Source organism: Gossypium arboreum, chromosome 6 (assembly GCF_025698485.1).
Source record: "Gossypium arboreum isolate Shixiya-1 chromosome 6, ASM2569848v2, whole genome shotgun sequence".
Taxonomy (NCBI): domain Eukaryota; kingdom Viridiplantae; phylum Streptophyta; class Magnoliopsida; order Malvales; family Malvaceae; genus Gossypium; species Gossypium arboreum.
Genome location: NC_069075.1, coordinates 29824293 through 29836453, shown reverse-complemented (window position 1 = coordinate 29836453; position 12161 = coordinate 29824293). Strand labels below are relative to the sequence as shown.

Below are 12161 nucleotides of genomic sequence, written 5' to 3'. Positions count from 1 at the left end.
AGATGAAGTAGAGTCTAACAAATGAGCACATATGTGCATTAGTTGCTAGATGGAGAAGAATCGGCTAGCAAGTTGTGTGCTAAGGCGAATATAATTTTGTATATTAATGAGTAATGCATGTGTTGAATTGATGGAAAGGGAGAGGATGCTTTACTAGTGTATATATGTGTATTGGCCAAGTTTTGAACTTGAAACAAAATGGTGTTTAGTCAATACAAGTGACCATACTTGTAGAATGTATTAAGTGTTGCAATCGGCCTCAACATAGACATGTATGTTCAGCCACATGAATGAGTATATAAGTTGATGTGTATGTTCGCCATAGGTAAGCATATTGATGGCTTTATCTTGACTTAGAAAATTCGCTAAGGGAATATTAGCTAATATGTTGAATTCGATTCGTGATTTCGTACATATGTGACTCTAATGTCTAATGTATATATGGGCTAAGTACCTTGAGCTTCTCTTTGATGTTCGAATGAATTGTATTAAATTGCTTAATGTGATTAAAAATGCGGATGACCATTTTGTATTTGAGCTAAAGGTGGCCATATGACCCATCAAATTCATTGTCATGTTCGCCATAAGCTAGCATAATGAGACTTTAATAAGTTAAATTTGTTTGAATTAGCTCAAGAGCTTAGAGGACCAAAGTTGGATAAGGAAAGGAAAAGTGATCGAATAGTCACGAAATCGCTCGACAACATCCGAGGTAAGTTTTCGAGTAATGGAGCTTAGATTATGATTCGATTAGATTATGTCTTAAGTAAATCAAAATCATGCTCTTTGTATGTGGCTATTGAGTCGAAATTTGTGAGTGTGATAAGTGTTTTGTGTTTGATCTTTGGTAATGAAAATGAAATATGGACGTGTCATGATCTATTGATATATGTGCATGGTTATTCGATTATATTCGGGCTAAGACCCGAAGGCATTTGTGCTAGCGACCATATCCGGGCTAAGTCCCGAAGGCATCTGTGCTAGTGACCATATCCGGGCTAAGTCCCGAAGGCCTTGTGCAAGTAGTTATATCCAGGCTAAGTCCCGAAGGCATTTGTGTGAAGTACTATATCCTGCTAAGTCCCAAGGCATTTGTGCGAAGTTACTATAACCTGCTAAGTCCCAAAGGCATTTGAGCAAGAGCTATATCCGCTAAACCTCGAAGGTACTTGGTTGGGAATGAGCGATCTTGCTGTAATAATTTCAATTAATACGCTCGTAAAATCCCAACAATGAGGTACGTTTCGTATATGCATTTGAGTAGTGATTCTGTTTAAACATTATTCGCTCAGTCGATTAATGAGTTACCGGCCTTTGGCTAAGTTGATCTTTTTGTGTGAATATAAGGGTTGGTAATGTGAAGTAAGTATGATATTGAGAATTTGTGCATATGAAATTATCCATTTAGCCATATGAATGCTACATTGTAGTTGTGTCTAATTTCATTGCTCAAAACTTACTAAGCATTAAATGCTTACTCCGTTTCTTTGAATCTCTGTTTTATAGATTTGGTTCGTCAGCTATCGGACTCGGGATTATTGAAGTCGAAGTCTCCCACACTATCAAACCCCCTTTTGGTACATTTTTGGTTGAACTTTGAAATGGCATGTATAGGACTACCCTTTTTGTTGTTGGTCATGGACCCTTTGGTTTTGTATAAATTTGGATAGCCATGCGAAAATGGCTTATATACGCTTTGAGCTTAATATTATAATCGTCTTGTATGATGTTCATTAAGAGGTATGGAAATGTTTGGGAACGATTAGCCATTGGAATGGTTAATCATGATCATATTTTGTGCTATTTATGCAAAAGGGCTAGTTGAATCATGGAAACCATGTAATAGGTAAAGTCTACCTTAAAAATAGATGCTGATAACAGCAGTGACGTGAATGTGAAAAATCACTAAAAATAGTAGAAATAGAATTAAATAGTGAATAAATTATGTAATCGAACCTTGATGAATCTATTTTCATAGGAAAGTAACGAAACGATCATATGAACAGTATATTATGAAATATTTAAGTTCTCGTGAGACAGGGCCAGAACGGTTTCTGGATTCCCTGTTCCAATTTTGGGAATTCATTATAAATTAACCAGAGATAATTAGAAGTCATGCCATATATGTATAGATTCCTTTTCGAGTATAGTTTCTGTAAAAACAAACGGCATCAGTATTGAAGCCCTGTACAGGGAGATATCCAAGTTGTAATGCGCAAAGGTCAGTGTAGTCGAACCCTGAAACAGGGGATACGTTAACTAATAAACTGTACTAATTGGCTGGACCAAAAATTCTAGAAAACAATTTGTAGATGAACATATGAGTCTAGTTTCAGGAAAATTTACGAAACTGGTTTTCAAGTTTTGGAACTCGAGATATGATTTTTAAGGTGATAGTGACGCAGTTAGCCAGCTCGTCTAGAAATTTAAAATGGACTGTGCAAATAAGTGTATTATGTCTGTTAGCACCTCGTGTTCAACTCCGGCAACGGGCTCGGGTACGGGGTGTTACATTTTTCACTATTTTTGGTGTCTTTTCCAAGTTGGACTACTACAGTTGTCCCAAAACTGTTTAGTGTAAAATAATGGTAACTAAGCTTATAACACCTTTACAAACCATTTTAAACATTATGGTAAAAATACATATCGGTACATCATAAGTATAGAACCATAATCATAAGGTCATCAATATTTCATTCTCATAGGCATAGCTTAGTTATTTGTATCCTTACCAAAGATGCATCATTTCATAATCGTAACAGTATTTGAGCTTCGAGTACATACCTGTACCTTTTCAACATGCTCATATACTTACCTTCTCGCTTTCATCACAAGTTTTGAACTACTCGTTGAACCATTTAGAATACTATAGGATATTCAATAGGCCTCAAACATAGGGTAAGATGTCAACGCCATGTCCCGGACATGGTCTTACACTGACTCTCATGTATCGAGGCCGATGTCATGTCCCAGACATGGTCTTACACTGGCTCTCATCTATTGTTGTCAATGCCATGTCCAATACATGGTCTTACACTCACACATATCAAGCCGATGCCATGTCCCAGACATGGTCTTACACTAACTTTCAAATGTCGAGGCCGATGCCATGTCCTAAACATGGTCTTACACTAGCTCTTGTCTCAATGCCGATGTCATGTCCCAAACATGGTCTTACACTGGCTCTTATAATGTGGCTGATGCATGTCTCAGAAATGTCTTACACTAGCACACATGTCACCTAAATGTCATGGCATGAATATCCAATCTATTCTCAAAGTTCAGCCGGGAGTTTATAACGTTAAGTCTCATCATACATTTCTCATAGCCACATTCAAATATTTCATGCAAAATTAACCATTCAATACATAATAACGATAAAGTTGTAATATTTACGCACAACTTACTCGTTTCAATGGAATATCATATTCCATCAAATTTTTAAGCATTCAATCATCACATAAATGTTATTAACATTTGGCATCACTTTCTCATATACAATATCATCAACATAAAATTCAATACAATCATAACTACATAGATTTCAAGTATATTAACAATAACATGGATATCATGCTTATTTAATCACGCAGACTTACCTCGAATACAATTTCGGCTAATTACGCCATTTTAATCCATAACCTCATACTTTTTGATTTAAGCCCAAATCTCGGTTCCTTGATCTAAAATGACAAAATTTACTACTTTAATCATCACATTAACCAATACATTCCATAATTTATACTTTGACAAAACGACCATTTTGCCCTTAGACTTTCACAAAAATTACGATTTTACCCCAAAGGTTGTAAATTAATTTTTATCGAATTTCTTCATTAATCAAGCCTAGCCGATTTTATTTTAGGCTTATAGCAGCCGACAATTTCATTCATTTCACACACTTATCACCTTTTTATAAACCTTTACAAAAAGGTCCATTTAGGTGTTTTTTTCATGAAAATCCTTTCACAAAAGTTGTTTATTACACAACCATGACTTATTTTCTTCCATAAAAATTTAGTAAAAAACATAAATATTCACATGGAAAAACCTTATACTTTCAACCATTTTGCAAAATAATCCCCTCATTAGCTAGATTAAGCTACAAGGGTTCCAAAAATACAAAAATTATCAAAAATGACCATCAAAATCACTTACTTGCAAGGGAACTAAGTGGCTGAAATTTTAAGCTCTCAAAACCCTCATGTTTGCTGCCATTTTCTGTGGAAGAAGAAGAAGAAATGAAAAAATGACAACTTTTTCTTTATTTTATTTTATTACCAAAACAAGTCACCTAATGCCACCAAATACCACCAAATGTTGACTTTTCAAATTTTCTTGTCCCTATGGCCGGGCATCACTCCCCAATGGCTTATTTGTACTTTAAAAACCTCCAATTTTGGTTCTCTAATTATTTAACATATTTGGAAAGTAAAACAAAATTTTCTCCTTTTATGCGATTTAGTCCTTTTTCGCAATTAAGCTCACAAACGCTAAAATTAGTTCACCAAAATTTTCATGCTCTCATATAATCATGCTATAACACAGAAAATAATATTAAGATAATTTATTGACCTCGAATTTGTGGTTTCAAAACCACTGTTTCGACTAAGCCCTATTTCGAGATGTTACATGCATCACCTAACTTATTTGCATGAAAGTCCTCTTAGTCTTTATTATTATTATTATTATCATTTATTTGTTTTTATTTGATTTTGGGTTTTAATTTTGTTCTTATAACTTTCTTTTAATTTTCAGATATGCGTACTCATTTCTCAATAAAGTCAAGGTATGGAAATTATTCCCAAAATTATTGAATTAATTTTGTTAATATTATATATATGATTTAGTAATCTAATAAAATTCAAAACGACCTTCATATGTTTTATAAATGGGCGGATTCAACATTGATATGAATTTAGTGAGTAGAAATAAAAGATCAAAATTATCTTCATATATAACTACAATGATACTCTTTTCTAAAATAGAAAATTTTATCCATATTTATTTCAAAAAGAGTTGAAATTAATATATTTAAAAGACTATCTTATCTACACTCTTGACAAGGCTAGGCTAGCATACTGGATCTGGATCAAAAGACCCAATCAACTTGGATTAGGAACCCCGCCCACTAATTTGAGTTCAAGGCCCATGTAAAAACATTAACGTGCATCAACTCCGCAACCCTTTGTTTTCATGATCTCATTAGCTGACTTGAACTAACTGAAAGTAGAAAAAACGAACCTGGGTGACCAAGCTTTTATGTTTGATTCAATAGCCCAATTTGGCTAGGCCCGTTGATAGTAGGTGTAGTTCAACAAAAAAATTCTTACTACTAAATTGCATGCTTTTACTTTTAACCCCATATGACTCCCATTACATATGCTAACTGTATTTTAATAAATTTTCCCTCAACCTTATATGCATCATCTAATTTATTTGCATCTGTAAATTGTTTGTATATGTCGGTTGAGCCTTTATTCATTTGCTATTATTATTATTGCAATAACAAAAAAGATGTGGGTAGGAGTACAATGGAATACATTTTTCCTTTGATTTAAGAGTTTGAGAGATTATGGATAAAAGTAGATTTTATATTAAAAAATTTACTCGTACATAGTCTAGAATTAGGATATGTACCACAAAAAATTCATTGAAAATACCCTAGTACCTAATAATATAATATTTTTATTATTATTGCATTTTAAAAATAATCGATTGAACTTTAGTTCAATTTACGCTGTTACTATAGTAATAACAATGAGGACATACGTTTGAGCTCACTTAATCACGTATTATCTTTTGATTTATGAGTTTAAGGGTATGGGTGTTAAAAAAAGGGGCTAATATGTAGTTTACCCCTTGAAATTGTCCAAAAGTATCTAGTTGGTACATGAACCTTTTTTTTATATCTAGTTGGTAGTTGACATTATATTCTATCACATATATTGTCCCAATTTGTTAACAACATTAATTCTTTAAGGGTTAATATGTAGTTTGCCCCTTGAAATTGTTCAAAAAATACTTAATTGGTATATGAATTTGTTCAAAAATTATACTTTTTCAATTAATTTATTTTTAAAAGATTTTTAATTTTTTAATTTATGTTTACTACATGTCATACTAAAAAACATCCACGTATCACTATAAGTTTAGCAATCATTGTCATGTCAATACAAATTAATGATGTTAGTAGGAGATATCAATAAAAGTGATGAAATACAAATTTAAGTATCAACTAAATATTTTTAAACAAATTAAGAGAATAAACTACATATTACTGAAAAAACAGCCATCACTGTTTAACCCTTTTCCAATCTTCGAGATAAAAAAAAAAAAAAAAAAAAGTGGAAACAATAAAGAAAATTCCGAATGAAGCTTCCTTTGCTTTTTGCTTCTGCATATCATATCATCATGCAATTCCAAAACAACTTTATATCATGTAACAAAAAAAATAAGAGTGAAGTGAGTCTATGAGAGATGGACACACCATGGCATGGACCGCTAGAAAACATATTCATATTTATATATTTATGAATTAAAGATGGAATAGGTTAAGGTGAGGAAAGAGTGTTAAGACAGCGACATTTGAATCCATTATTGGCATTGCTCTTCTTTAATATTTATCAAGGAAAAGCTTTGCACTTCCTATCATGAAATAAAATAAAATAAAAAAGCAATGACCCACAACTGACTGTAGTACTTGTATGAATCATATGATATGACCATATCGGCTTGTTTTTATGTTAGCACTTTGGTTGTCTTTAGACCGTTTTCTTCTACCACAATGATCAATAACATGTCAATTATTGATTAAAGCTTTAAATCCTCGATTTTTTGGTTAGCAATAGAGAACGTGTTCCTCCCACTAAACCATATATCACTGCCAGGGAAGAATTCAGCCCACAAATTTGGACTCAAACCACTCTTCTATGCCGTCTGTAGATTTGAAGCCATAAAACTAGTTGGGTGATAAATTGACCAAAGCCAACGAACTGATTTGAACTTGTAGGCGGCTGGAACGTCCAATTTTGATGGTGGGGATTGGAAGGATTCTTTCTTGTTACCTCTCATCATATATTTCTTCTTCTTCTGTTTTTTAAATAAAAATACAATCAAATGAAGATGGATGTTATCTCTTTTTTCACGTAAAAACAATTTAATCATTTTTAAAGTAATAATAACAAATTATATTAATATTAATTTTATAATTAAATTTAAATGTAAAATAATTTGCTATTGATTTTTTAAACAATGAAACAGCTATTTGGGCAAAACAAAACACAAGCTGGAATTTTTTTTAGAATGGGTGTTAGCCTGGCTTCACCTGTAAATAAATTTAATAGTAATAAATTCTCTCCAAAATTTAAGCTATTGTTTAGTTCATATTAAACCATATTTAAGTAAGTATTTGTAATTCAATTCATATAATTTATATATATAATATTTTAACTAAATTAAATTACAAAGTATATGAAATATTATTAATTTTTTAAATAGTGATACAAATTCTAAATCGATTTGAATTAAATTTAAATATATTGTATAAATATTTTAATCAAAATAAACTATATAAAAATTTTAAGACTTGATTTATTACCTTTGTATTTTGCCAAAGTGGGTTCCATTTTATATAAAATTCTTTTAATATAGTGCATTTTGAACAAAAATATATATTAAATTTAATCTAAATCAATTCAAAGTTTGTATTATTATTTAAAATCATTTTTACTAATATTCTATATACTTTATAATTAAACTTACATTAGAAATGTTTTTTATATATAGTTAATTTGATTTAAAATAAAATAAAATTAATGCAATATGGATTGAACGAATAATTCAAAGTTTTGGAGAGACCTTATTACAATTTATAGTATAAATAATATAATATTTGAAAATATTTATATTTTTATAATTTTAAATTTATTTAAAATTATTTTTTAAAAACTATTTTATTTGTTAATTTAAAGAGTTTTTATTTTTTCACAAGAATTTATAATTTTATAATATTTTTATTGAAAATCTAAAAAATAAAATTTAAAATATTTTTGTAATTATTTATATACTTTTAAAAGTAATAACTAAATTAATAAAAAAATATAAATATTGAAGACTAAAAGAATATTTTACCTTTTTTTATAACAATCGCAATCATAATTCTAATTGCGAAATGAATGGAAAAACTAAAACTTTTAGATTAAAAACAAATTATAAAAATTTAATATCTCAAAATTAAAATATAATAACTTGAATACATATTTACGCGATTAATAATTGAAAAGACAGTTTAAAGTTTAAGCGATTTTTGTTTGGGCCTCCGATATTTACATGCGTCGTGAGATTACGTTATTAGCATTTACTTATTAAATCATTTACCGGTGAAAAGATTCTAAGTAACAATTCCAACACAAGTTATGAAAAAAATTAACAAAAGTTAACATTTTAAAAATATATTATACAAAAAATTAAAAGACATTTTATAATATATTATAAAAAATTGTTATTTATTTATAAAAAAATAGTTTTGATCTTTTCTCAATGTCCCACAGTTAAGTAAGACCTTATATTTATAATATATTTCGGAATTAAATGGCAAAAGGGAAAATAGAAGGAATAAAGCGAAAAACTGAAAAGAAAAATTAAAAGACGTAAGAAAAATAAAGATTGAAGAAAAAAAAGAGAAGCATGGAATTGAAGGGATGATGATGGTCTCCATGGGAATAGAAGGGACAAGTAATTAGTGGGATTCTCTGCCTTCTTTCCTAACAACCACATCTGCTTCATCAAAAAATTAACCCCACATCCTTTTCTCTACTTTCTTTTTTAATTTTTAATTTATATTTTTTTGCCTTTGTTTTTGGCTCACTTTCTTTTTTTTTTTTTTTCCTTTGTTTTTTTCTTTATCTTTTTTTTAACTCATAAAATTTTTGTCTCTATATGTACACAACAAACAAAAAAAAAGAAAAAAAGAAAGAGAATCTAAAATTTGAGAGACAACAAAGCAATGTCTCGATTTCATTATCAAATATTTTTACAGCGCGTGAATAACACCGCCGAAACTGTATGAGCGTGCGTTTTACTTTATAGTTTTACCAATGAAATCGGTTGAAATCGTCTACTGTCGGATGTATGTCTTTGAGTAATCCCAGAACTTGCTGCATCGTGGGCCTTTTCTCAGCTGACTCCGCCGTACACAAGTATCCAACTCGGAGGCTCTCCACCATTTCAGCCTCCGATTCACCGGCGAATCTCAACCTGGAGTCAAGCGCCTCAACTCCTTTCCTTTCCTTCACTAACCTCCTCACCCGCCTCACATTCTCCTCCGTCCCTTGCTTCCCCGTTAAAAGCTCCAACAAAACAACACCGAAACAATAAACATCAATTTCAGCGTCGCTTTCATCCTTCTTATCCTTTTCTTTTCTACACCCAATGTTTCTTATCCCGAAATCGGATATCCGAGGTTCCAGGTTGTCAGAGAGAAGAATATTGGAAGCCACCAGGTGGCCATGCCTCGAACCTACGTGATGCAGGTATGCCACCCCACGAGCAACTCCAACCGCGATGCGGTGGCGGGTCAGCCAATTCGTTTTATCCGGCGAAGATGTATGGGACCCGATTCCGTTGTGCATATCCCAAGTGTCGGTGCTCCAATCCTCCACGTTGGGCGCCCCCGTTGGGAGCTCATGTAACCAACGGTGTAAATCCCCGTTTGCCAGAAATTCATACAACACCAGCTTCTCCTTACCTAAAAACATTATAAATATTTAAATAACTAACGTGGAAGCTGAAGAAAATGTAATGCATAGATAGAATTGAAAAGAAGCGCCAAAGTTCACGAATGTCAAAGTATGTAATGATGCATGTTTTTCGACAGGACAAAATCACGACATCCCGATTGAAGTTTCCATATTTTCAAACAAACCCGTGAGACTATTTAATACGATAACATTTCGTTTAGTTAAAAAAACCAGAGATTAGAGATATAATAATAACAGTTTGGGTACAAGTTACCTGCAATGCAGTAACCGGAGAGAGGTAGCAAGTTAGGGTGTTTAAGCCTAGAAAGATGTTCAAACATGGCCACGGCTTCATCATGATCAATGTCTCTGGCGTGTTCTAAGACTTTGATCGCCACGTGGAGGTCCCCTGGAAGGACGGCTCTGTAAAGGGGCCCACATCGGCCTTCTGCAAGTAAAGATTCCTTGCCAAAATGTGACGTGGCGGCAATCAGGTCCTTGAAGGTGAAGTTCATCAATGGCTTAGCGGACATGATTACTGGTGCTGATGTCGGTTCTTTGATGTCTGCTACCCAGGATGAGCCCGATTCAGTCTCGAAAGAGAAGGGTCCTGATTTTTCGATCTTGAAATTTGGTTGGACAGGGTTGGAGATTGCCCATTTGTTTCTCTTCGCAAGTTTCTTTCTTCTATATGTGAAGAAGAAGCAAAACACAAGGGAAGCCAGTAGAAACCCTGATGAAGATGACAAACCAATGACCAAAGCTTTGGTCTTTGATTTGGGTTTATGTCTTTTGAGGGGTACATGTTTTTGAAAGACTTTGTGAGCTGGGGTCAAGGAATGGGTTTTAATGCGATGGTTTGGTGCTCTTTTTGAAGTATTGAAAACGAAATCCCCACCACGAATAAAAGCAGATTTGCCAAATCTTTGGAACTTGTCAAACCCAACTGAACCGATGAAGTGGTTGAGCGAAATGTTTAGGAACTTTAGGCTATTGACTAAAGGGAAATCAGAAGGGAAAGTACCATTCAGGGAGTTGTTTGATACATCCAAGTAATTCAAGGAACGAAGAGCTGAAATGGGCTTTACACTGCCCGAAATCTTGCAACTAGAAATATCCAGGTGCTGGAGCTTGATAAGTTTGGTGAACCCAGAAGGAAGAACACCAAGATGATTGTGGGAAAGGTCAAGAAATTGAAGGTTGGGAAAGCCAGAGAGTTTAACCAAGTTGGTGAACCTGTTATCCGAAAGGTTCAACACCTGCATCGATGAAGACGAACCATTTCCCGAGGTGGGTTCGAACCCAATACTCCCTCCAAACTTATTTCTCGCCAGACTAGCCTCAACGAGTGTGGGCATAGACCAAAACCAATCTGGAACAGAACCTTGAAGAGAATTGTTGGAGAGATCAATGGTGCGCAACTGTGAAACCTTGCGGAGAAATTTCCATGAAATGGTACCAGTTAAATTCTTTGAAGAAAAGTCGAGTACCTTTATTGGAGGATAAGAGCAGTTGGGGTCGTGGGATTTCAACCAAGAGATGTTGAACCCAGAGACTGATCTAAAAGCTTTAGAAACCAGTGCGTAGTCTGTACTGTTGCATGTAGATTGGGCCGCTACCACCAGGGAAAGGACAAGCATAAATCTGGCCACAACTTCCATTTCTTCACTTCAAGCTTCGACCTTTGGCTGCAGTTTTTCGCATGTCCACGCTTACACAAAGGTAGAAGAAGAGGAAGTGAATAATTATATGGAATAGATTGTCTTATACTACTTGACTTTTATCTTTATGGGTTAGAGGGAGGCAAAATAAAGTTTGTGAAGTAGGAGGAGATGCAAAAGTTAACGGCAGTGGGTGTACTATAAAGAGAGGAGGGAACAGTTAACGGTGTGTAATGTGTTAGACTGTTGATGGGGTTGACTGTATCTTATAGTCACGCCTCACTCATACTGTCACAAATATCACCAGTCGCTGATGCGCCCATTCCTCTGATTATACGATTTTACGGGAAGTACCACAAAATCCTCTCTAGATTACATTTTAGTTCTTTTATTGAATAAATTAGTCTTGTGCATGTTAAATGAGTGAAAAATACTACTTTTTTTAAAATTTGATATTTATATATAAGGTATAATAATAAATTTAATCATTAATTTTATACATTTATTCAATTTGACCTTTTCTCTTTTATCATAAGTAAATTAGAAAAATTGAAACTAATAAGATTAAATGGTCAAAAGGCTTTAATAACAAAATTGAAAAAAAATCAATTAAGCCCTTTAAAATTTAAAATTATTAAAAATCATAAAATTATTAAAAATTATATATATTTTAATTAAAAATAACAATACCAATGCATTAAAATCTAATGGTTATAATATATTTTTTAATATGTTGGCATTGTTTTTAATAAAATTTTAA

General features: G+C 32.8%; 1 protein-coding gene across 1 annotated transcript; it reads right to left on the bottom strand.

The window, feature by feature from the left end:
* Window positions 1-8988: 8988 nt before the first annotated feature.
* On the bottom strand, window positions 8989-11674 carry LOC108484678 (calmodulin-binding receptor kinase CaMRLK). Its single transcript, XM_017788558.2, has 2 exons — window positions 10015-11674; window positions 8989-9748 (listed from the first exon to the last, which is right to left on the bottom strand). The coding sequence occupies exons 1-2, from the start codon at window positions 11399-11401 to the stop codon at window positions 9093-9095; spliced, it is 2043 nt and encodes a 680-aa protein (XP_017644047.1). The 5' UTR covers window positions 11402-11674; the 3' UTR covers window positions 8989-9092.
* Between the last annotated feature and the right edge of the window lie 487 nt (window positions 11675-12161).

Excerpts from the sequence above, each read along its gene's own strand:
- LOC108484678 (XM_017788558.2), bottom strand. The coding sequence starts at position 11,401 with ATGGAAGTTGTGGCCAGATTTATGCTTGTCCTTTCCCTGGTGGTAGCG. Across the intron at positions 9,749-10,014 it reads CTCCGGTTACTGCATTGCAG|GTAAGGAGAAGCTGGTGTTG; the intron begins GTAACTTGTACC and ends TAATGTTTTTAG.